The sequence below is a fragment of the Lissotriton helveticus genome, chromosome 8 (genome assembly GCF_964261635.1).
Source record: "Lissotriton helveticus chromosome 8, aLisHel1.1, whole genome shotgun sequence".
NCBI lineage: Eukaryota > Metazoa > Chordata > Amphibia > Caudata > Salamandridae > Lissotriton > Lissotriton helveticus.
Window position 1 is genome coordinate 1,138,123,557 of NC_136069.1, and position 27,014 is coordinate 1,138,150,570.

At 45.9% G+C, this 27,014-nt stretch overlaps 1 protein-coding gene across 1 annotated transcript in view; it reads right to left on the reverse strand.

Annotated features, from left to right (window-relative positions):
* LOC144773864 (interleukin-18 receptor accessory protein-like) overlaps nucleotides 1-27,014 on the reverse strand; it is a 525,065-nt gene that overhangs the window by 23,867 nt on the left and 474,184 nt on the right. The window contains exons 7-8 of the mRNA XM_078658949.1: nucleotides 13,551-13,705; nucleotides 13,039-13,182 (exon numbers count right to left, since the gene is read on the reverse strand). Of these exons, the coding sequence (XP_078515075.1) occupies nucleotides 13,039-13,182; nucleotides 13,551-13,705 (299 nt within the window). The remainder of the gene's footprint in view (nucleotides 1-13,038; nucleotides 13,183-13,550; nucleotides 13,706-27,014) is intronic.

The following is a 27,014-nucleotide window of genomic DNA, read 5'->3' on the forward strand; positions in this document are numbered from 1 at the left end:
AGGTCCGATTCCCAGATAGGTTCAAGATTAGTTTTAGGCCTGTCAGTAAGTGAGGGAGAAAGTAATTTATAAATAGCAGAGGCCTTAAGGGGAACCTGAAAGTTAGGTGGAGAGGCAAGGAGGGGAGGTGAAGAGGATGAAGGAGTATTGTGTAGGATAAAAGTGGATAGTTTGGGCAGAAGTTCATGAAAGTATGTGCAGTATTTGTTAGAGATACCGAAGGAATCATGAAGTGCTGGAAAGGGTAATAAGGAATTGTCAGAAATAAGATGTTGGTAAGTGAGAATTCCTTTGTCAATCCATTCCTTCCAAAAGAGCGCACGATTGCGTAATTTAAGAGATTTATTATACCAAAGTGGGGTATTTATATGAAGAGTAGATGGTACAGAGAATGATCGAAAAAGGGCAAGTAGTGTTATGTCTTTTTAACACTGGCAATGACCTGCTTTGTGGGGGCAGCCACACCACCATCCCCAACAGTACATACTGTATGTGTACAGCAGTACTCCAGTGGCAGCTGTTTATAAAAATACTTTTGTGGTGAGACTGTCTATAATTCTTTACATAAATGAAACTAAAGAGACATAACATCACAACAGAACTTCTATTCAAGTGCTTTTGGTGCAGTTTATTCAGTAGTGTGGAACAGAAATCTACACTTACTGGTTCTCAAAGTTACTCTTCACCGGCATTATTGCTGTTTAAAATAGCTACACGTACTTTTCTTCTTGAGCTGTGGTGGTTGTGATGATCGTGCTTAATGGGCCTTGCTGCGCGCGTAAATAAATACACTCAGACGCAGTGTGTGTGTTCGGCATGGACTGCCTGTCCATCTTTATTTATCCTAGCGCTCAAGCCGGCCAGCATGAGCGCAGGGGCTGTGATCTTCCGGTGCGCGCCGGCACCAACTACTAGCGCGCTGACTGTCACATCCCATCTTAGATCTGTCCTTGACTGGATCTCAAAAGGCAATAATCAAAAATAGAATGGACACTAGTTTCTACAAAACCTTTGGTTTGTATTTCGAAAACCCTCATAAACAACCTGATTTTCTATGGTGCGGTATATCTTTTTATCCGCCTCATCAGGGGTCGTGGCGTATTCATAGGGTAATCGATTAACGTGCTGGGTGCCAAGCCTCACCCGAGGCTACCTCCGGTACAGGTAGAAGTGTCCAGAAATAGTGAACAAGGAGGTAAGGAAAAGGATAAAAATAGTGGCTAGTACAAAAATGTGTGAATTTATTAAGAGATAGGTTCTAGACACTATAGATAAAATTATATCGATATGAAGGTAATCAAGTAACAGGATTACCGCATGTCTTTGGGAAAAATGTCTACATGTTTCAGCTCTCTTAGCCCAGCCGGGTCTATGGAGCTTTCGTCAGGACAGGGACAAATACGAGGATACACATAAATAAAAAAATTCCACAATTTGTGTAGTATTTTTGATAAGTGTCAATGACTTATACTCGGAATTCCAATGCTGTGGAAACAAAAACCAACAATATATATTGTACATTTGGCTAAAGGCACAAGGTTAGGCAGGCACACATGTATCAATGACATGGGGGGCACGTAAAGGCTCCGTTTCGGAGTCGCTACCATATAGGTGGTTGTAAAACTACAACACAGAGGAAAAGGAATCGGAAAAAGAAATAAAGTCTGAGTGTGTTTATACAGTCTATGATAATGTCTCACACAGCTTAAATTTATACAGAAATCTAGTTCATACAAATCGTGATATTCTCTCTCCTGAGTGACAACAAAGTCATGAGGGGGCGGTGCTTCCCAGAATGGTGAGACGCACTGTCCAAGTTTTAAACTCATGATGTGCTCTCTCTTGAGTGACAACAGAGTAGTGAGGAGACACTTCTTCCCACAATGGTAAAGCGCATTCACAAAATTCTAACCCACGGAAGTGTAAGCTCTAAATATTACCCCATAGAAACTCCAGAAATTCTAGTAAAATTACCTGTATTTAGCTTGGTGATAGCTTCAACAGGGAACAGCGAGTCGCTTAGTGGTCTTTTGCTGTCAGGGTTACAAGTGAGTATCGCGTGTTAATCGCGCTGCTTAGTCACTTACCGGATTAAAGGTGATAGAGTACGCTGCCATTCTTACCCACGTGGAACATCATAGGATCCCCTGTGCTGACTCTGCCCCTGGCTATCGGCGTTGCTGTTATGAGTCTGTTTTTATACAGAGATGCTCGGACACAAAAAAAGGACTAAAAATTGAGCCGTGAGCTAACACCTAAGATGGCTGTCTCAGTAACAAAAACTCGAGGGTGATTTAATAGACATGAAAACCCGTGTTTGGCAAATTATATTTTTCTAAAAGGGGGTTTTATCAGATGTGTAGCAAAGAGGGAGTGTGAAATACTGTTCGTTCTTTTTTTAAAATTACGGACACAAAAGAGGGACTGTAAATTGAACAGCATGTTACATCCAAGATGGATGCCTCAATACCCACCTCGGGGGTTATTTACCAAGAATTGAGTTCTGTGTTCAGCAAAAGTGTAAACCTACAGAAAGGGGGGGTAATCTACTCAAAATGTAGAGCCATGTAAAGTGTCCTTAGCCTAAACAGAAGGTCGACTAAATAACACCATGGGAGCGTAGTTCAAGATTTACAGCGCTTCTGTCTTTTCAAGAAGTAGGGAGAGAGAGAAAGTGTCACTGTGGAGGTGAGGAACACGGTCGGATTCAGTAGAACTGGTTCCAAGGGATGTGATCGTTCATCCCTACAATATTCGTTCTAAGGCGGTCTGTTCAGCATTGTGGTCCTTGTTTTCTAACATTTCAAGGACAGTCCATTTTAGGTCGTCGCATGTATGGCCTGTTTCCACAAAGTGAGTGCAAAGTTTGGTGGTGTTCTTTTTAAGTCTCACATTGCTCCTGTGTTCTCCTATGCGGAGTTTCACCTTCCGGCAAGTCATCCCTACATATTGTCGCAGGCAGGGGCAGGTTATCAGGTAAATTACATGGGAAGAATTGCAATTCGTATGTTGCTTTTGAGTCCATAACAGAGTGTCCGTAAGCTGTAGAGTCTTAGTGGTCTTCGTGAACTTGCAGACCCCACATGTGCCGCAGGGGTAATGACCTGTGACAGGAGCCATCGTTATGTCTCTTATTATGGATTTCGAGAGTCTCTTTTTTGGCCTGGTGTGTACTAGGACATCCTTGATGTTTTTTGTCCTTCTATTGGCAAATCTTGGTTTTGGCCAATTGAGTTTGCCTGACGTCACAATTTGCCAATTCTTCCTGATTAACTTCTGAACCTCATACGTTGCGGGGCAGTAGGTGGTCACACATGTTACTAGATCCTTGATGGGTTCTTTGATAACATTTTGTAGGAGACATTCACGGGGCTGGTGTCTGGCACGTTTTTTACATTTTGAAATTACAGCTGTAGTGTAGTGTCTAGATTGTAACTTCTCGCTGAGCTCCTTTTCCTGTTTTTTATAGTCACTCGCCTTACTGCAGTTCCGTTTGTGCCTTAGAAACTGACTGTAAGGCAGATTATCTCGTAGGGGTCGTGGGTGGAAGCTCTGATACGAGAGTAAGCTGTTTTTGGCTGTAGGTTTTGTAAAAGTTTTTGTCTCTAAAGTGCCATTTGCAACATAGATCGTCAGATCCAGGAAATCGATATGGTCATTACTCGAAGTATGAGTACATTTTAGCCACCTGTCTCCTCCATTGAGCCATTCCATGAACAAAGAAAGATCTAATCTGGTGTCCCAGATTAGCAGAATGTCATCAATGTAGCGTTTCCAGTGTAGTACACTGGAAACGTACGGGTTGGTGTCATTGAGGACAAATTGTTGTTCAAACTGACTTACATAAAGTCCAGCTACTGACGGCGCAAAGGCGCTGCCCATGGAGGTACCATGTCGTTGTAGGAAGAGCTGGAAGACCTTCTCTATATGCAAGAGTGGACACACAAAACCCCACGTCATTTTATTCTCGAGTGTTGCCGGTTAGCTCTCCAAGAGAATTATTTCGAATATGATGGACAGCTCTACCACACACACCATTCACACCCCTGCACTCACAAACACTTTACACACCACACACCATGTCAACACAGAAAATGCCCAAATTCACAGAGAGTGAGTTGACAGTCATGGTAAATGAGATAGTCAGAGTGGAACCACAACTGTTTGGTAGCCTGGTCCAACAAACACCACTAGTCACAAGGACACAAATGTGGGCAATGATAGTCCAAAAGGTGAATGCAGTAGGACCACCCCGCGTTCCAAAAAGGAGATCATGAAGTGGTGGCATGATCTGAAGAGGGTTGTCAAAGAGAGGAGAAGCAAGAACCGGGAGCTGGCTGAGAGGACTGGCGGTGGCCCTCCCATTCCACCAAAAACATTCATACCATGGGAGGAGAAGGTGCTTGCCATACTGCATCTAGAGAGTCTCACAGGTGTAGCCGGGGGAGTGGAGGCTGGTAAGTACAAACAAATGACTACCACCACACTGATATGTACTGTCCTGCACAACTACAAAGCTACACCACCTAGGACAAATACCATTCATCTGCACCACACACTCACAAAACATGTCTCACAGATCCAACATTCACCCACTCTCATTCACCCCAAACGTAGCCATCAACATTACCATGGGGGGTATGTGTACAGGCAGCCAGCACTACAACTCCCACCATGCTCCTTGTCCCACAGCATCAGCAAGATGGAGCCCTCCCCCACCCCACCAGAAGCATGTGTCATGTACATTACCCACAGCACACTCACAGATATGTAGCCATCTTCCCTGAAAGGGCTGTTTGTGTGTAGGTGGCCTGTACTACTATTCCCACCATGCCATCTGTCTCACACCTGAGCAGGATGGAGAACTCCCCCACCCAGAAGCACTTGGAAGCCTTTGCAGTATACCAAACAAACTAACAGGTAGGTAGCCATCTTCCCTGGGAGGGCTGTTTGGGGGTGGGAGGCCTGCACCACTACTCCCACCATGCCCCCTGTCTCACACCTGAGCAGGATGGAGCACTCCCCCACCCAGAAGCACTTGGAAGCCATTGCAGTACACAAAACAAACTAACAGGTAGGTAGCCATCTTCCCTGGGAGGGCTGTTTGGGTGTGGGAGGCCTGCATCACAACTCCTACCATGTCCCTGTCCCACAGCATTCGCAAGATGGAGCCCTCGCCAACCCCACCCAGAAGCACTTGGAAGCCATTGCATTGTTCACCTCCACCTAACAGGTAGGTAGCCATCTTCCTTGGGAGGGCTGTTTTGTTGATGGGAGGGCTGTTTGGGTTGGGAGGCCTGCACCACTACTCCCGCAATGCCCCCTGTCCTACAGCATCAGCAAGGTGGAGCCCTCACCCCACCCCACCCCACCCCACCCAGAAACATGTGTCAGCCTGTTACATTACACACAGCAAATAGCCATCTACCCTGAGAGGGCTGTTTGTGTGTGGGTGGCCGGTACTACTACTCCCACCATGCCCCCTGTCTCACACCTGAGTAGGATGGAGCACTGCCTCACCCAAAAGCACCTGGACGCCATTGCATTGTTCACCTCCACCTACCATGTATGTAACCATCTTCCCTGGGAGGGCTGTTTGTGGGTAGGAGGCCTGTACTACCACTCCCCACCATGCCCCTTGGCCCACAGCATCAGCAAGATGGAGCCCTCCACCTCCCCACCCAGTAACTGATGTAAGCCATTGCAGTACAACAAACAAACTAACAGTTAGGTAGACACATCATTCTGTCTCATTGCACCACTGAGTAGGATGTAAGCCAGGCCATGGCCAGATGTGACGTCAGCCAGGTCTGAAACATCTACAAACAGTCCTCAATGAAAAATATGTTGTGCCCATCCCTGGATGTCAAAAGATCCCGTCAATCATAAATTATGCACGGGTCGCATGGTATGCATTGACATCTCACACCATGGACTAGTAATGCATGTACAACTTCATCATGTCAGGAGGCACAGTAGTGCACATAGCAAACAATGTGATGATCAGACAAATGTGTAGTGTACAAACAGTAGGTGACACACAGCTAACACAAAGCTTACAGGGTGCACTTCAATGACCATTTCACATCTAATCCACAGGTGACCAAGAACTCACTGCAGAGGACAACACCAGCAACCTGCAGAGTCAGTTCCCCCCCCCTGCCCCGTTCATGGACTCTCGGATGTTACCTCCCAGCATTCTCTGGACGATGAGCTCGACGCCGGCCCATCTGGTGTGCCAGGGAGCAACAGGTCCCAGGACCCCATCCTCCCACCCACCACATCTGTTGCAACAACAACTGCATTGCAGACCCCTGCTGTTACGGCCTGTGCGTCCACCACCACCACCACCACCACCAGCAAGTTGCCTGCAACACTCTCTCTGTCCCAGAGGATGACCACCCCACACCACCGACTGAGAACAGCAGGGAGAGGATGTGGGGGCCCACAGTGGTGAGGCAACAGGTCCGTGGCAGCAGGGTAGTTGGGAGGGTCAGGGTCACCCACAGACACCAGGAGGCTGGGACCCAATCCCTGGAACACATCACCAGAGTCCTTGGCACATATGAACAGGCACAGGGACAAACAGGCCAGTCCAACAAACTGTTATGTGAGCTCATCCTGCTGATGAGGTCCATCGACACCCGCATGGGACAAATAGTGGACCTCATGGCCCAGCAAGTGGCGTTACTGAGGGACAGGCCTGCACCACAACCAACACTTCTACCTCCCTCTGGTGGGCAGCAGGATGACAGTTCACCATCCTCCCCTGCAGCCACTGAGCGGGGTGAGTCCTCAGACGCCACTGGCCATGCAGCAGGGCCCACCCCTGCGAAGGGACCAAGGGGCTGTCCTAAGAAGAACCTGGAAGTATCTGGAAGCAAATCACCTGCAAAGCGCCAGTCACGGAGCCAGCCCTGATGGAAACCCTCTTCACCAATGCATTGACCATTTGAACTGTCCTTCCCCACACTGCCTTGTGAATGACATCTGTCTGTTGGACTGGGTGACCACATCAATCTGGTCACCACTCGATTATCTCATTTAGCATTACTGTCAACTCACTGCTCCTCCACCACCTCAATGGGAATGTACACCCCATCACATGTCAACATTGAAAATAAAAAACCTTACACACATGTTGTTGTGTCAGCTCCATCTTTATTGCAGGATGTAGAGTCTTCCACCTGTCTATAATGTATCAGGAGTATGTACTGGTTGTAGGCAAGGATATTTTTAAGGCAACTAGGGAAACACAACAGTACAACACTCACTGGTGTGGGTGTGGCATCACAGACATCACACAACACCTACCATCTACATAAGCCAACATGCAGACGTCACAATGGGCAACAAGTGTCAACATACACGTCCTGTATACGTTCCAAAATGACATGTCCCAGAAACATTGCCACCCACTGCTGAGTCTACAACTGGCTGTTGTTACAATTCTCACATACCCCTTCATGACAACAGCAATATCATCAGACAATGGTTATGTTGTACATTGCCACCCACCTTCAAGTGAAGTAGCGGGTGATGAGCTGTTGATGCATGTCACCACCTTCCTCCTCTCCACTGTCATTATCACTGGACTCAGGTTGGTGTGCAGGCGGGGGCCTTGGGTCCTCATCATTATCCAGGAGCAGGGGAATCTCCTTGCGAAGGGCTAGGTTGTGGAGCATGCAGCATACCACTACGATCTTACACACCTTCCTGGGCGAGTATGCCAGTGCACCTCCGGTCTTGTCCAGGCAGCGGAAATGTAACTTCAGCAGACCAAAAGTACGCTCCACCACATGACGTGTCCTCCCATGGGCCTCATTGTAGTGGAGTTCAGCCGGGGTCCTGGGATTCCGCAGTGAGCTCAGCAACCAGAGACGGTTGGGATATGAAGAATCACCATGGTATGACAAACACAAATAGACATCGCAATGTCGCTGAGGCAGAGGGCAGCAGGTAACACACCCAGCACACCATATGACTAGACATACCCACCCACAATCCATGACATCACAATGATGTGTCATTGACCATGTGGCCAGTGTGCACTGTTGATGTGTGCCAGATAGCCATTGCCATTGTATGGCACTCAAATCGCGGTAGCTACCACCTGGCCCCAGCGGTGTGTCACCAGCACCCCCATTTACAAAGGAGAGGTAGTGATAGGCATGGAGACATGCCCAAATGGCGATTGACATGCTCGCCAGCCAAATGGCAAGGCGTTTTCTAAAATCATGGTCATGCACCTGTATGATGGTGGAAAGCGTGTAAGGTATCAGGGTGGAACTCACCTCCCTGTTGTGGATGTGTCTCCTCTGCCGGTGCGGCGAGTCAATCAGACACCTCAGGGGGTGGTGTCCTGTGGAATCAATCATACAGGGTGCACAGGGTGTGGATTAATGGGGCAAAAGTGGACCACAGTATTGTAAAAACAATCGACTCCTCTATACAGGCAGACAATCGCCACAAGGAAAAACATCTCCACTGTGCGGGTGCCCATCCACAAATGATGGTAGTAGCCAGGCACTGCTCGTGTGTGTTGCCACTTCCCTCATGAAAGTGCATGGCAGACCAAGTGGCCACATCGCACAATATCTGGTCAGCCCCACCAAGTGCGTGAGGTAGGCTAGTGGGAGTGGGGAGCGCGGTCCAAGTGACAAACTTATCAGCGCCCTGCAGTCAGAGCGCAGTGTTATCAAACTGGTTGGCCCTGGGCCAATGCTCATGAGTTATCTAAAGTACATGTCCAGCGTGGGACTGCAGCGGTTCACTGTATCTTCACATTCACAAGCCACACATCCACACTTCCTCAAATGGCAAAGGAACGAAAGATCTCCGATAAAGAGCCCCTTTGTGGGTGCCCGTTGGGTATTGCAGCGCCGACCCAACGAGGAGCAGTTCCAAATGATGAAGCAGGACACCAAGCTTGCTGGGTGTGTGAGGACCCTAGTTGCGCAATAGCGGGATCCCCTGTGATTCCTGCCCCCTCCTAGTACCCCTCTACCACCACCATCTTCCGTTGGTGGATGGTACACATCTACTGCTTAGTCTCCACCACTAGAGGAACAGCATCCACTTTTGATATTAATGATCTGATTGGGCACGTTTGCTGGACCTCTTTAAACAGCCCTACAGTCCCCCCCTTTTGACATAGGATGGCATGCTCCGCCAGCCAAATGGCAGTGCCTCATGTGATTGTATGGCACCCATATCGCGGTAGCTACCGCCTGGCCCCTGCGGTGTGTCACCACCATGGAGCATGCAATAGAGCCAATGGGAACAATGATTGGGGGGGCATGATGCAATTTTGAAAATCGCAGTAGGCCTGCTCCGCCACAGCGGAGGTGGTCATTGGATGCTTTTGAAAGGTGCACCTTCACTGTAGCACGCACTGGGCCCCTGAGATGTATCAGCGCCCTGGAGCATCCTCTAGAGCCAATTGGAATGATGATTGGAGTGGCATGATGCAATTTGAAAATCGTGGTAGGCATGCTCCGCCACCGCGGAGGCGGTCATTGGATGCTTTTGAAAGAAGCAGACCTGGACCACCAATTGCTGCAGCTTGGCATCTTTGAAATGAGCCAGGGGGGCTATATATGTGTGGTAGGGAGCCTCACATTTCCACTGCTCCCAGAGACTGCTGCCAAAGACCCCTGACCTGATGCTGCTGCCTCCAGGGACTGCTGCCTGAGACCCCTCATTTGCTGCTGCCTCCAGGGACTGCTGCCAGAGACCTCTGACCCGCTGCTGCTGCCTCCAGGGACTGATGCCTTAGACCCCTCATCTGCTGCTGCCTCCAGGGACTGCTGCCTTTGACCCCTCATCTGCTGCTGCCTCCAGGGACTGCTGCCTGAGACCCCTGACCTGTTGTTTCTGCCTCCAGGGACTTCTGCCTGAGACCCCTCATCTGCTGCTGCCTCCAGGGACTGCTGCCAGAGGGTCTACAACCTTTACACCGCAGTCAAAACACCGCGGTGCCATTACGACGCGTCTTTTACAACGCAAGTCATTACCACGACTTGCGATGGAGGGCGCTCTAGACTAAGGAATAGTAGACTTACTATTCCAACACCTTCCCTACTGTACGTAGGCTGGAGTTGAAATAGTAAATCTTACTATTCCTAAGTCCAGCACACGACAGTGCAAGTCGTGGCAACGATTTGCGTTGGAAAAGATGCGTTGTGATGTACCGCGATAATTTTGATCACGTTGTAACATCGTACATCCAGAACTGCTGCCTGAGACCCCTCATCTGCTGCTGCCTCCAGGGACTGCTGACAGACCCCTGACCTGCTGCTGCTGCCTCCAGGGACTGCTGCCTGAGACCCCTCAGCACCCAATCATTTCACCACAGTTGTTTCATGTCCACCGCGATGGCAAGGACCGAGAAGATCCATGCCAGTCCATTCAAAAGCGAGGAGCTTGAAGTCCTGGTGGACGAGGTGCAGGGTCAGAGACATAATAGACGGACTGTCTCTTGCAATATGGAAGGTAAACTAACATTAGTCTTGTTGAGTAATGATGAGGGTGGTGGGTTGTGGGTTAGAATGGGGCATTTCAGGTGATCATGGAATGTGGAAGGTGGGGCAATGAGGGTACAGAGGAGCCAGGCATAGCGTCCAGGTGTCTTACTTGGCATGCAGGTTGGTTCTTTGAAAAAACATATACATTTTGAGGATCCAGAATATAGGGGCCCAAAATGTACCCTCAACTATTTTGGAGAACAGCAAACCTGAGGTGATTATTGACATATGTGGCGTTGAACTTCCTTGTCAATGGAATTGTTAACATTCATGTTACAAAGTAAGACGTCTGCCTTCTCATGTTTATAGACATACAAGGCACATGTTATCTTCACACCTTGAGCAGCAAATGCATGAATATCCATTTACTTTCCAATATTCTGAGCAAGAGGTCCTAATCGAGAAAGAACAGAACTAGATTAGGTGGAAAATGTGCAGCATAGCCCTTTTGTGTGGAAGGGTTCTGCGAGTTGGAAGTTAACAAACAGGTATTGGGTATGTCTTACTGAATAAAGAATTCACACTTCAGGAGTTCTCATTATGTTAATATAAACTTTCTCAACACTGCCCATAGGTACCACCACCTCACACAATCAAGTACCCTCTTGCGATCAATAGAAAATATTTCCAGTGAGCCCCTGTTTTTTTAACCAAATCGAATACACCTGATAGCATGCACATGTGTTTCACAAGAACTCTCCCAGGCACCAACAAGGTTTCAATCACCTGTCGCAGGACAGTTGGATAAAACATAATATGACAGGAAGACAAGACGCTCTAGGCTATTTTGTGCCTTTGAATTGAGCAGAAAATGCCATCATAGACTGTGGAATCCCTGCTCTGTTATAGAATAGGAACTTATGTCCCTTCGCCTCAGGATTTTGGTGCCTCTTAATATTATTTTTTTAAAGATTCTCTCCAGAACAGATAACATGATCAATAATTAACATATAATAGAATACACAGCCAATCTGGAAAAGCCACTTAACGAGGCAGGTTTCAGCCCTTGATACATTAGTGAAACATATATATGGGAGCTACTCCTCTCCAATGTATTGGGAAACACGATCTGATCAAGGGTTGCACACAGAATGGGGGGGCTTCATCATACCATAAAAACAAGCAATAATGTTACCAGAATCTGGGACCAAACAAACTGATTTATCATCTACATCAAGGTTTGTATAATTATCAGAGAATCCTCCTTCCATGCCCAAGCTACATATGTCCTCTCAGCTTCCCATGCAACAGAATTTAGGGGCTCATTATGATGGCAGGCAGACTTTAGTCCGCCTGCCATCATAACAGTGCTGGGACTGCCCTCCAGATGTGCAGCGGTCCCACCAGTCCAATTAAGATGCCCCCGCCATCCTGGCCTTTTGACATTGCGGATGGTGCTGCTGGCTGCAGCACCGTTCGCAATGCTAAAATGCCACGATGTGCATTTCCATGCACAACATGGCAGGCACCACGCGGTGCCTGTCACCTTGTGCATGGGAATGTAGGAGGGTACCATGGGTACCCCCAGTGCACCTACACCCTCCCCCCACACTGAGGGGGCCTGCAACGGGCCCCCAAACCCAATCCCTGCAAGCCTGCTGCCGCCATGAAAAGGCATCCCCCAGGCCACATCCTTATATGGCGGATGGTGCCTGCTAGGCACCGCCAGCATATTAATGGCCCTTTTCCGTCCACCAGGCAATCAGTGCAATTGCCACGGGCGGAAAAGCGGTGGATGGACTTTGCGTCCACCGCGATACCACCGCCATCCCAATCTGGCAGTGGTTGAAATGCTCAGGACCACCACCGCCAGCCTGCCGGTGGCGGTCCTTCCGCCATCATAATGAGCCCCTTAGTTTCATAACACTGCTGCATAGAGAACCATTTATTCTTCAAAATATATACTAACCTTTCCTTTGCTAATCTTAAAGGCAGAGCCACTACCTAATCCCTACTCCCAGTTGCCTCTCTGTGTATTTTTAAATCCAGACATTTCCTACCCTACCCCACTAAAATATTTCTTCCACTCTGGATGTAGCACCAAGCAATGACTTCCCTGACAGGTAGGCACTGCAGGCAGCTATCTTTACTCTCATACTTTAACTTGTGTTAAACAGTAAAAAGTGTTAAACTTTGAGGCAAAGATAAGATTTCAATTTCCACCCACCAAGTACAACACATTTGGTGACTGGTTTTCGTGCATTATCATTATTTGTCTGAAATTGACATTGCACACAATTCGTTTTTTTTTTATTCTGCAACAACTTTGATTCTGCATGTTCTTGAGAAAGTACACCACTTTAAACATACATTAATAATGTTTTTGGGATGTGATGTGATATAATGTGACATGGTAGGTATTGAGTTGTGGTAGCTGTTGTGGTATGTGATATGGTTGGTGTTATGTGTTTTGTTTTTTGTGCATTTTGTGTATTTTTTGTGTTATTTTATGTTTAAGGACATACTAGACACAGTGAAAAAACAGGTAAATGAAGAATGCTGTGTTTTTTACCTCCAATTGTTTCGTCCGTTGAGATGTAATTTCGAAATAACAGTATTATTTCAATCCAATATACATAGATTAATCCAGATGCTATGAATGCTGCCAGTAAGAGAGCAATTGTAATACACAATATGTAGGTAAGGACCACTCTGTCTGTTGGAAGAAAACAACAAAGAATATTTAATGTTGGTCAGCTTTGTTGATAAATATAGACTGCCCATTGTATTTGAGACATTTCAGATTTGGAAACAAACACACTTGAATAAGCCATAGTGATGGCATTCTTAAATCTTTACTTACTTCCCTGCATCAAGGGCTATCTACTAATTGCATTAATCGTTTCGTCATAGTCAGACCTAGTCGTGCTCTTTTTAATTGGTTTAAAACACATTTTTCCTGATTCAGACGAATTGCTCTTGAACAACCATTCTTCACATGCACAATATTAAAAAATACATTCTTATTGGGGAAGCTATATATTTATTGTACTCATTGAAAACACAATTTTTTTTAAGATGTACCTATGCTCTTTTTCACAAGTTTGACCACAGCAGACAAATTCCCCACTGAATTACGAGCAAAGCAAATAAATGTATTTTGTAGGTCATTTTCAGTAACTTTCTCCAATTTTGCCTTGTGATCATATTTAAATCCATCAAGTTGCCTTGCAAAAATCCTAAAAATAAAAAAAGATTAATCTTCATTTAAATTAGGTAATAAAGAGGTTCACATATTTCACCAAAAAAATCAATCACTATAGAATACATTTCAATGTTCATTTATAAGTCCATCAGCACATTAATTTCCACAAAGACAGAGGATCATGCAGGCGTAAAGTATGAGTAAGGTGTCCGGTTTTCAGTTAAAACCAATTGCAACCGATAAAACACCATCAAAGAGAGTATCTGTGTTTCAGCAGAAACTAGAAAACCACAGAAATGTTCCCCACTTTTACTGCATTGGTGTACTCTAGTGTCAAACAGTATAAAAGCAGTTTGTACGTCTCTAAGCATTTTTCTTTGATGGTTGCCCCCGCTATGCCTCTAAATATGCTCTTATGATCACTCCCAAGGTCACTGGACAATTATGAGCAACTTCTACCCCCATTTTAGGAACATGACTAAGATGATATGGTTTCAGCTCACTGTTCATTGAATGGTACTGTGTAGTGGTTAGCAGGTGTGCAGCTGAACTCTGAGCAGTGAAGTGTCTCTATCCAGGCCAAAAGCGGTACAAAAGGGGGTGGGGATGGATGGAGCATCTGAATCAATCAAACACTCACACCCAGTCAAAAGATCAGGGTTTAATCCATCGCCGTTCTTTAGCCCACTCTGCCACCCCAGTTCAGACATGGCTATATGCAAATCAGTCTGACCCTGTGCCTCATGGGAACAGTCCAGCCCGAACTGCCAAGCCATGTCTTCCCTGGACCGGAAACAAGCTTCCGAGGACCGGTTTCTGGCATTCCAGCCGTCTTCAGCCTGGCTTGCTTGAATCCAGTGGCAAAGTGAGCAAGAGACTCACGTCTGAGCATACCCTGCCACACTTATGGCGGCCAATGTATGACATTGTTCTACATTCTGTCCATCAACTGTGTTTTTTGCAATTTTCTATCCAGGCCAAGCAGCACCTTCATGATCCCATCCTCCTTCTTTGAGAGAGGGACAGAACTTTGCTTTCTGAAACCTTAGGTCTAAGGATTTTAATGACAAAGACCACTCTGCATATGGATGCCTTCAGCATCAATGTCCTACCATAAAACATTGTACCTGACACTCATGGTCTTAGAATTAGATTGTTATGGTATAATAAACATAACTATATGAGCTGCATCTTTATATTGAAATGTCAGGCGTTATTTCATTAACATTTTCCCTACCTGTGTGCCATGTAATGAGGTCCATGAATTGGTTGTGGTAAAACTGCACTGCTTTTTGTGAGCCTGGAACTCCAACATAGATACAACCTCAGGATCACTAAGGGGTCTATTAGGATGGCGGTTGGAAGATCAGCCCGACCACCAGGGTAGTAGAAAAAGACGGCCTGCAAGGACCGCGGCATAACCGCCTGTCCAATTAGCATGCTCTTCGGTCGAAATCTGACCGCGGAGGTACTATCGCAGGCATTAACATTGCAGCGGTTGCTGCTGCCTGCAGCACCGCCGCGATGTGTAAAGGAGCATGTCATACATGTCACTGCCCTGTGTGGCAGGCACTGCGCAGTGCCTGCCACCTGGTACAGGGACATGTAGGGGACATGGTACAGAGACATTTATGGTACCGCCCCAGTGCAAACATCACACCCCCAACACATTGGTGGCACACCATGGACCCCCTGAAAAATTCTCTGCATGCCTTTCCATGGCCGTCTCACCGCCGCGGAAAGGCTGGCTACCGCCGGCATCATAATCAAGCCGGTGGAGCCTGACCCGGCACCGGCACCATTGTAGCGGTCCAGTTCCACCCACTAGGCAGGCGTGTGGACTGGTACCGGTGGAAAATTAGCAGGCGGAAAATCTCACTGTTGCAGTCATCACTGACATGCTAATTGGACCAGCGGTTTTCCGGGTTGCGATCGCGGGCGAATGTACGCCGCCGAACTGGCGGTTGCCACTGCCGGCTCGGTGGCTGCCATCCGTCCACCATCCTAATAGACCCCTAAGTTTAACTTCCATTCCCACTGCCTCCATGTTAAAAAGAAGCTTGGTGATTATGGTGCTGAAACAAAACTTGACCCTTGGTACCCTTACCTGTACAAAACACTGAGAACAGTTTTATTATTTTTTCATTGAACAGCACAGCAACCAAAGCTGTTGTACTTCATGGTTGTGCAAGAGGAGAAAGCAGCACAGAGCCATATTTATAAAAAATGGTCTACTGCTACTTCCTACCCCTGCACTGGCACACAATCTTCCTAGCATGATGCACAACCTTTGCAACATGGTGGAAAGGTGTGTGTATGCAGTCTATCATAAGATTTGCAACTGAAAGCATATCCTTCTAGTACTATGCCTAGGCAAATTCTTAAACACTCCCTACATTGCGTGCATGCTGTACAGTGCAGCATACATGCAATGTGTAGAATCTAGGTGAAAAGTTAGTTTGGTGGGAAGGAGATTGCATGCAGGTGAGCACGCTAATATTGTTTGTGGGTAAAGGGTTGCGTTAACATTCGAGAAGAAGGGAAACGGCTAATTGGGGGCTCTATATGCAAATAGGGAAAGAAGAACATGTGAGGTTCGTATCACTTGGGAGAGGTTTCTTTAGGGTACTGCTGTTTGCGTGAAGTCACGTAATTTAGAGAGAAAACATGGAATATAGGGGCATATTACCAAGCAATAGCGATAATTATCGCTATTGCTTGGTTAGAGACAAAAAGTTACCGCTGCGCTGCGGCGATTTTTATCGCAGATAAACCTTGGTATTACCAAGGTTTATCGCAAATGCAATAAAAAACCGCCGCAATGCATGAATATCGCTGAAAAGTCAGCGATATTCATGCATTACCGAGCTAATGCTCTTAGCCATGTTATCCACCTCCCATTGGATAACATGGCTAAGAACTGCTCAGGGCAGGTGTTAGCTTTTGGAGATATTCGCGCTTAGCGCGAATATCTCCAAAAGTTGGTAATAGGAGATAGCGATGTAAGCGACTGTTTCCAGTCGCTAACATCTTGGCACGCCCACTTTGCATGTCATTAGTGATAAATATCACTGACATGCAAAGTGGGGCCCAAGATGGTCGCTATCTCCTACTAGCTGTCGCTAACTGGTGTTAGCGACAGCTAGGTAATAGGGAGATCATTTTATCTCTGCTTTCTTGGCTTTTAAAGCCAAAAAAGCGGAGATAAACCCCCTTGATAATATGCCCTTCAGGGTCTGTTTTAAAAGCAAGGTTAAAAACTGTTTATACATTGTTGACAGTTTGCCAGTATCATGGTCCGATTGCACAGTGTAACGTTGTTGTTTTTAAACTTCTTCTGAACCTGTGACGAAGGGCGATGAAAAGCCCGAAATGCATTGGGAAATACCACTGAGGTTGTTTGATGTATATGTCGTACTACAGCAAGAGGTCTGGAATGGCACATCTGCAGAATTAGAAACTTTTTGAATTCATGTTACGTCTCCTGTGTGACAGGTTAAATTAGGATTGAGCAGTATGGAATCATTGATCAACTAACAATAAAAATCATTGAACATGAAAAACGTACGATACCTTTGACTTTCTAAAGAATCAAGCTGAGCGTCTGATACTGGAGAGGGATGCCTCTCCAGCTATGTGAACGTGTTCCTACTATACCTGGTCATAGCAGAGGTGTTTGCTTAAGTAATTAATAGGTACACTGTTAGCTATGGGGCCTTTGGAGACAGCAAACTGTGCTGTTGCATGAAGAAGCAGATACGGTAGCAAAGAAACATCAATATGTGCAGGATTCCTTGGGTTATTTGCATGTGGATATTCAAGTTTATTTTACATTGTCTTTAGGGTTTTATTTTATTTGAAAACCAGGGCAGGGAATTCTAAGCAATGATTTATACCTTGCATGTGGGTAGGTCTTTGTGTTTTTCGAAGCAATGTGGACAATGTGTTCTTTCTACGCATTTATGATAGTTGTGCAAAGTATTTTGCGTTTGTAGTCTGTGCATTATACAGTGGCATAGTCCATTTTCTGTCCTGGGGAAAGAATGAGCACAGCTCAATATGTTTTCATTAAATGCAGCCGCAAGGCAAGATTTACTGAGGGGTTGCACTAAGGCAAAGTCACACATAGTGATGCAAAACAGTGCAAACTATTGCAAAGGTATTTACTTTCCAATATGGTAGAATTGTGCCATTCCCACAGTATAAATAGCACTTTGTGCTGTTTTACACCACTTCAGCCCTGCTTATGAGTGGGTCGTTGTTTTCCGACCCCTGCATAAACCACTGTTTGGACAAAGGTTGGAGTTAGAAGTTGAGTGATATTTAAAACATCTGGTAATTACCTAGGGTGATACATATCTCAGCCAGAAACCGGTCCCAGGATGCTTGTTTCCGGTCCAGGGAAGACATGGCTTGGCAGTTCGGGATGGACTGTTCCCATGAGGCACAGGGTCAGACAGATTTGCATATGGCCATGTCTGAACTGGGGTGGCAGAGTGAGCTAAAGAATGATGATGGATTAAACCCAGATCAGTTGACTGGGGGTGAGTGCTTGCAATGTTCAACACTCTGTCCATCATCCCCTTTGGTTTTGAGTTGTTAAATCTCAGCAGGTCTGCTGGGATTTAAAAGAGGAACAGTGTTCAGTATCTACAGTGGCATGCGGAATATCGTGCGGTAAGCATCAAAATCCATATTATTCCCAACAAAGCTAATATTTGTCAGTGCAACCTATTCATATGGATTGCAAATTATGAAATAGGCCTCAATCAAACGTCAGTGCACAATTTAAAAACTATTTTTGATACCTATCTCTTAGTACATATTGCCCAAAGTTATTTCCAGGCCTGGATATGATGCAGGCAATCCACAACTGCTAGGAAATCGAGAAATTGGCTGTAGGACTCTGTGCATCATCAGAACAACCAATAGAACACATGAAAAGCCATTAATGATTCTTTGAAGATAGCTTCATTGCTGTTATAGGGAAAGAAATTTGCAATGCAGTTATTTTCAATATGCAATAAGCTAATTTCAGAAACGGAAAAGAAGATTCTGTTTCTCTTTTAACTTCATGTTTGAAGGCTTACTACATGTATGCACTCTACGCTCATATTCTACTTAGAAATACTAAAAAGTGTTTGTTTTACTTTGATAATAATATCTAACAGTGAATATTGGTTACCTATTTTGAAAACAATTGGAAGGATGGGAATGACTCCTCTTTTATCTTCGCTTACTCCTTGATAATTGACTAGATGCTGTTAGTTTGAAAGCATTTAATTAAGTACATCTTTCAGTTTTCTTAGCTATGCAATACATCTTTGAAATTAACTTCACAATCAAGATAGTTGTCATAAAATTAAAATAAATATAGGTTTGAGGGCGAAAGAGAAGCTAACTCTGCAATCTGGGATGTAAAATTCGCAAACCTATTTGCGCAATGACATCTCAGTCCTTCACCCAGTCCTACATCATCATTCCCTTAGCATGAGTAGTCAAAAAGCACTATGCCGTCAAAGCTTTCAAGTGTACCTAATATATATATATTTTTCTAAATATTTTTTTATTATTGAGATTGTCAGCGCAGCATACATCAATGAAAAAGTAACATGGACAATGAAGACACTTAAGGTACAACATTTCTCAGCAGACAAAACAGTTATGCATATTCATCCCTTTGGTGACCTGCCGGTCTCTCTCTCCCCATCTCTTTTCATCAGCAATTGGATCTGCAGATTGGCCAAACCGTGATGGGCCCCTCTCTTGAATGGAGGGGGAAACACAAATGTTGCCTCTGTGTGTATTTCATTTGCCCCATACCTGATCTCACTTCTTGGGGAACCCTCTGTCCGTATAGATCGCCCATCAGCAAACACACACCAATCCAGGTCCTTCTCCCATCCTCAGGAGTTGGCAGCTAAGGGACACCACACCTATGGGCAATGTTTTGCTTGGCAATTATAAAGCCCAGGATAATCCAGATTTAATCCGTCTGGGTCATATCGGTGGCTTCCCACACATTGAGCAAACACAATTTGGGTGCCGGGGTCAGGGTTTCGCCACTAACCTCACACAGTCTTGCAGTTACAGTGTTCCAATATGTCTGGATGATCTGGCACTCCCAGATTGTGTGGTAAAAGGTGCCAGTCCCCCCACATCTCCTTCAACACTCTCCCTCTCTATTTCTACCCATCCTAACCAATGCTGTACATGTGAAGTATGTTTGGTGGAGGACCTTTAGTTGAATTAGCCGCAATTGTAATGATATGGCAAATTCTAGTGGGGAGGCTAGGGCGTCGTGCCAATCCTCCTCCTCCAGGTCGCCAAGATCCGCCTGCCAGTGCTCGCGCAGGCGCCTCATTGAATCAGGAGAAATATTGGTTATCTTCCAATAAGTGAGTGATATTATCTTACAGTTGATGTGTTCCATGAGTAACCTGTCTTCCAGAGTTGAGGCCACTGGCATGTCACCTTCTGTTGGGAGCAGCGCCTGCAAGGCATGACATATTTGTAAATATCTGAATGCTTCCCCTGCGGACAACTCGTATTCTTGTTGCAAGTCAGCAAATGCGAATATTTAGCTTCTTTTTACAAGCTCCCCTAGTTTTGAGAGGACAATAGTGTCCCATTCGTCAAACCCTTGATATCTGCCTAACCTGCCCAACATCTCGGCATGCCACAGGTGTGTACTCAACGTCACTTTGTTATACCATCCCACTTTTCTTGTAACGATGTGCCATTGAGCCACTGTAAGAGCTGGTGGGCCAGTGAGTTGCTGCTTATTTGGCTTCTTGTACTGTGCCTCTCTGAATCCCCCGCTACCCATCAGCCATTTATCCATGCAACAGGCGGGCCCCTGCTGTGCACCGTATATACATTTATTAATAATCGACAGGTGGGCCGCCCAATAGTAGACCTGAACATCTGGAAATGCAATCCGCCCATCATAACACCCCCTTACCAGTTTAAGGGCTGTGTTGCTGGGCAGTTTTCCATCGCAGAGTAATGTTCCAACTTCACCCTCTATTGCTTTAAAATATGCTTCAGGGACTCTGTACGGCGTATTTTGTAGGACATATAGGAAACAGGGTAGAGCCATCATCTTGTATAATGCTGCCCGCCCCAACAGGGATATCAGTAGCGCACGCCAGTGCCGGACATCACCTTTTAGATGAGTCAAGGGAGTGCAGAGGATTTGTTCATAGAAAAGTGCTGGACCAGCAGTCACGACTCTGCCTAAATATCAAAAGCCCTGCATTACAATGACTGCAACGTATTCTGTCAGTGGCACTGGGGCAGGCCCGTTAAGCAGATATATCACTGATTTAGACCAATTTATAGTGTAGCCTGAGTACCTCCCAAAATTGGAACAGATCTGAAGGACTCAGTTAATTGAGGAACGAGGGGATGACACAATCAGCTAAATGTTGTCCGTTCAAAATGAAATTCTGTCCTCCCATACGTTTGTCTACTTTAGCCGATGTGTCAAGGGATGCCCTCGTATCCAACATGCCAGGGGCCAAACAATCAGTGCGAATATTATTGGGGACCAGGGGGAACCCGGTCTAGTACCCGGGTGCAAAGGAAAGGTCTTTGATGTGTGTCCATTCACCACCACCTGTGCGAGTGGTTCTGATTATAAAAGATGGATCCACTCAATATAAGCTTTCTCCAAACCCATACGTTCCAGAACTGCAAACAAATAAGGCCATTCTACGGTATCAAAGCCATGTGGGCATCTAAGGACAGTATGGCTGCATCTTCCTGGATCGTATCCTTCCTGGTGAGCACCCCGTTCAGTCGTCACAGAATCAGTGCGGTGTTTCGGCCCGGCATGAAGACTGGGAGAAGGTGAGCTGCTAATATTTTGGCCAGGATTTAAACTTCTACATTAAGTAGGGATATGGGGCAGTATGAGGCAATATCCTCAGCCGGCCTTCCTTTCTCAAGTATCACTACAATGGAGGCCACATGCTGGTCTTCGGGCAATTTTCCTGTTTGTATACCTTCAAGATACATGTTGAACAGGTGGGGTGCCACTTCAGTGGTCATCATTTTGAGGACTTCTATTGGGAGGCCATTTGGCCCGTGGCCTTCCCAGCTTTTATGCTGAGTATAGCCGCCATTATTACTTTAGTCGTGAGGTCTGCGTCAAGTGCTATTTGGTCTTCAGAGGTTAGTGTTGGGAGACGTGTGTCGGCCAGCAGTACACTCGACTCGTCTATTGTAGCTGAGGCCACCGGAGAGTAGAGTTGTGCAAAATGGTCTGCAAAGCTCTCCGCTATGTCCTGTGGATCCCTCACCCAAACCCTCTCTCGTCTATGTATCACTGTAAACCAAAGTTCAGCCCTATCCCGCCTGTCTAACCATGCAAGTAAGTTACTCGCACAATCTGCCAGTTCATATATTCTATGAGGTACATATAGAAGTGGTCGGAGTCTAATATTTTCAGAGTAACAAATATCTCAAAAAATCACGATTATTTAAGAGGTAACTTCGCTTGTATATAGTCCATGAATGTCACTCAAAATAAAGACGGTTCAAACATCCAGTGCATATTTATTTCTTGCACTTCTTGAAAGGATTCAATAAATTGATCAAATTCAAACACAAAACATTAGAATTGAAAACATTGCAATTACTTCATTGGCAAAAGAGTTCAATTGAAGAAAGCACAATAGAATAAAGTGAATACATTCAAGTATATCAACGCGCTCACGGTGCACAGAAAGGAAAGTATTTAGAGGGGATGGGTGTGTTAGGGTAGAAGTGGGGACCGGGTAAAGGTGGTGTGACTACGTTATAATCACAGTGAGAGTCAAAATGTAGCCTCTACAGTCTATAAATAGATCAATGGGTTCCAAGGGGCTCTTAAGCACAAGATCCGTAATCATCCATAATTTAGTCCTATGCTTAGAGAGGTACAGAATGTTGGCTGTCAACGTTTCGACCCCTGAAGAGAAGGGTTGTTCATAACCTCAGGCTGGGGTCTTCATCAGGACACGTAGAAAAGCGGGAGCGCTTTGTGTAGGGCCTGGTGTGGGCCTTCAGATTGGGACCTTCCAGGGTTCCTATGTTGTTTATTGTGGCTGGGAGGTTAGCAATTTCCGATTAGGTATACTTCAAGTCTGTGGCCAGCTGGAGGGGCCGGTCCATGGAGAAATCCGTTATTTTCTATTCAATTGCAGGGAATATATTCTATGAAGCTGCACCCGGTGTTTTTCTCTGGCTGTCTCAGTTGTTAGTTCTCTATATTCCTGTCGCTTGACCTCTAATATATGATCAGCTGCCCTGTCCTGGCATGTATGGTTGATTGCACCCTTATTTGAATGTAAAGCTCCAATTCTTCTATTCATTTGCACTTTCCCTTCTTGTACCCCAACAGTAAGGGACAGAGCCTGGCCCTTTATCACCGCCTAATAGGCCTCCCGAATTGAAGTGGAATTTTAAGGCCCCCGGATTGATCAAGATTGTTCTACGATTGGGGAGGTACCAACCACATATCGGGCAAGAATGGGGGCGTGATCCAAAATGCCTCTAGCTATGTGCCTAATATCCTTAAAATAATGCGTGGATATAGCCAATTTGAGATCTGCTGAATAGAAAGTGTATTGTCATGTTTGCGGGTGTGCCTTGCGCCATACATCCGCTAGGCCCAAAGATGTCAGACATTCGGCTATAGGGTTTCTGGCCCTCAAATTATTCTTTTGCGGGTATCTATCTAGCTGATCACTCAGTGTCATGTTAAGGTCCCCACGATCACTAGTTCACCCTCCGGCAGGTCTAATATCATCTTGCTCATAGCTGGTAAAGCCATGTTATGCAGTGCCGGAGGTATACTGACATGATATTTATGCGTCTACCCTCCCAGGTGCCAGACATGGCTGCGTAGCAGCCATATTTGTCAGTGCATGAGTGTGTCACCATAAATGAAAAGCTTTTCCGCATCAGTAACCCCCACCCCTCTGGACCCAGTGGTAAAGCTCGAGTGCACTACTAATTTGCATCCCCATCTGTCAAGTGCCTTGTACGTGTTTCCAAATAGATGGGTTTCCTGCAACAGGATGACATCTAGTGCCTACCTCTTGATATATCGGAGTACCACCCCCCCTTTCAGCTTGTCACTCAACCCATTGACATTCCAAGATAGCAGATTAAATGCTGTCTTGGTTCTTCACATGACAGGGGTGTCAACCAACGCTAACGCTGTTTGGATCAGAGGCTTTGGGGCGATATTGTCAGAGATAGTCCCATCTGGTTGTTGTGACATGACTGTGTTTGTAGTGGTTGATGTGATTATGAACTGTATTATCATTGGTCCCCACAGGAAAAGTCATATGCAAATAAAACGTGTACTGCAAACTAGTATCTGCTCTGAGTATGTAACAAAAACTAAGAAAATTCTCAGTAACTTGTAAATTCCCCCCACCACCCTGCCTCCCTGCAAGACGGATTTCAAACTACCCGCCACTGCAACATTACAGAGTTCCTGTTGCTCTCCCTTCCCTGGTTTGGGGGAGATGTGGAGCCTTTGTTTTGCTCTCCCCGCCCCATTGTCAATGATTAACATATCGCCTGATGTCTGCGTGGATGGTTTCATTGTGTGTATGATTAGTCATATATCCTGCCGGGCCACCATGCCATTTGCTCACGGCTTAGCATAGTCCTGCAACTTCAGCTTGGCCCGGTCTGTATTTGTCAGGCCATTCAGTCATTCTGTGTGATTGTAGAAAGTACAGAACTGCCCAATGGAGGGCTATCCAAGTACTGCAATCAGGGGTGTGGCAGACTGTGTATCCAGCCCTAGGTCATTATAAGCGGGATCCTCTGCTTCCTGACCAGACGCAGTCCATTTCTCATCTCTCCCCATTTGTCTCCTGCATCTTTCAGAATTGTCCGGGCCTCCTACTTGTCACCACCCGTCCAGCCACTCCCAGGCTTCCTCCGTGAAAAACCACGTTTTACCCTCCACCTCTACCCTGAGTTTTGTGGAAAACAACATTGCATATATTTTTGCACTTCATCTCTGAGGGCTTTTTTGACTTCTAGAAAGCTCCATCGCTGCCTCTGCACATTCATAGAGAAGTCTGGGAAAAATGTGACAGTGTTATTTTCAAATTTGAGAGGAGGGGCACAGCGCTCAGTCTGTAAAATCACATCTTGATCTCGGAAGTGAAAGACACGTGCTAGCATTGGCCTGGGTGGCCGCCCGAGTCTAGGTCACCCCCCGGTACTCTATGTGACCTTTCAATGGAAAAGTACTGGGAGAGGTTCTTAGCTTATAAATGCTATGCGATTAGCTCCACAACAAATAAATCAGCCACTGGCCCGCTACTTTTTAAGGAACCCCCAAAATTATAACATTGTTCCTCCTGGCCCTACCTTCATAGTCATCCAGTTGTCTGCCAGGGTCTTGCTGCTGGTTTGCAGCACACAAACTTGTTGTGGGAGGGCCTTAGTGTTGGTGACCAGGCCCTTAGTTAAGTCCTCCACCTCTGTTACTCGTCCATCCATTTTTCTAAGATCAGCACGGATGAGGGAGACTTCCGTGAACACTATATCTATATGGGACTCAAGTGACATACGCACAGCATTAACTGCTTCTAGTATGTCACGTAATGTGCGGGAGCTCTGTTCTACCTGCAACTGCTGCAATTCCTGCACTGTGTCAGATTGAGCATTTGCCCCCTCTTGATTCTTGTGCCAGGAAAATTTGTCAACATTGGGCTGGTGTCAATCATGGCCTCCTTTGCTCCCCGACATGGTGGGCGTCGGTGGCGGTGGCGGTGCTGAATTACACAACTATCTGAAGGGAGGGGCCCAGGGGTCTCACTGATGCCTGCCCAGGACTGCAGCCCACCGGCCTGCTGGTTTACCATTTCCGGCTCCCCCCCAAGTCTTAACCAGTACTTTGCAGCAGTCCCTTTAAGGCCAACTCTGGGTCTCCACGATAAGCCAGTGATGAGTGTATTTTATTGCTGGAGTTAATGCATGGTGACTATCACTCACTGGTTATTTAGGGAAACTCTCTTGTTGGCCCCCTCCACCTATGTTCAGCACGGCCACATGGAGTCAGTACCAGGTCAGGACATAGGGAGAGCTGCCACCATTAACTCCCGCACCGTCATCTCCAAGAGGCACGGGTAATTCCTTTCACCTTCCTGCCTGATGCCTCTTATTATTCCCCAGGCTTACACGGCAGTGCTACCGGGTGGATTCCGGCCTCGAGATCTCTGCAGCAAACACAGGTCAGTGGGAATTAGGTACATCCTGTCAGCCACATTTCAATCCCACTTCAAGCAGATAAAGATGTAAAAGGGCATGCATACATACCTCTATTGGCCACTTTGACCTGAACAAATTGAATTCTGTGGAGGGGTAAGAACTGTATCCACCTAACCCCATGAATTGAACACAAGAAGTAGTGGTGGAATTAGCTGAGGTACCAGGAATACATCATCCATTGATATGGCCTGTGTTTGAAAACAGGAAGGACCATTGCAACTCAGCCACATGCCTTAGAAGGAGACAATGCCGAGGGCACTCAGCCTCCTGGAATTCACATTGCAGTATTGAGGTTTTCAGAATCATCCAGCTTCTAGGAGGTGAACTTTGTATGAACACTGTCAACCAGAAGAGGCAAAACTTGTAACATTACTTGTACTTGCAGCAAATACACATTTATTACACCTTACACTTTGTAGGTAACACAATGTAAATTGAGGCATATGGCACTGACTAGATGAGACTATGTCTGACAATACAGCTATGCCTCAAAAAGCACCAGGTGCCATTAGAACAAAAACAAAGGTCCCCAGAAATACAACCACTATCCTTTTGATGGCAGTTGACATTCATATCATGACTTATGGGTTCTAATACATTCCCCCTAGAGCTATGTTTACTGCTGTCCTAGAAAATAACACACAGGAGATGTGGATTAGAAGTTGAACTGCATCGTAGACTCAGACACTAAAGCAGACACATAGTAAAAATAGCAGTTAAATCTCTTTCCTTTGCAATCAGTACTTCCAACACTTGTGACAAAAGGCAGATCTTCATCCTCACCATCACTACCTAGGCAGATCACCCCACCTATTACCATTCTGAAGGTTGGACAGAACATGCCAAATCAACCCATGAACCTTTCAAGATCCAGTACCACCTAAAGAAGAATTTCAAGGAGGAGTACAAATTTCAACAAAGCAACCAGATGAATCCAGGGGTGAGGAAGTCCCTCTGTCATACAGTGAGTAAGCTTACTGCATCCAGCCAGATATTCAGCTGTTAGAGTGAGGGAGGAAATGATGGCATTGTAAAATGTGTGATAATGCCCTCTA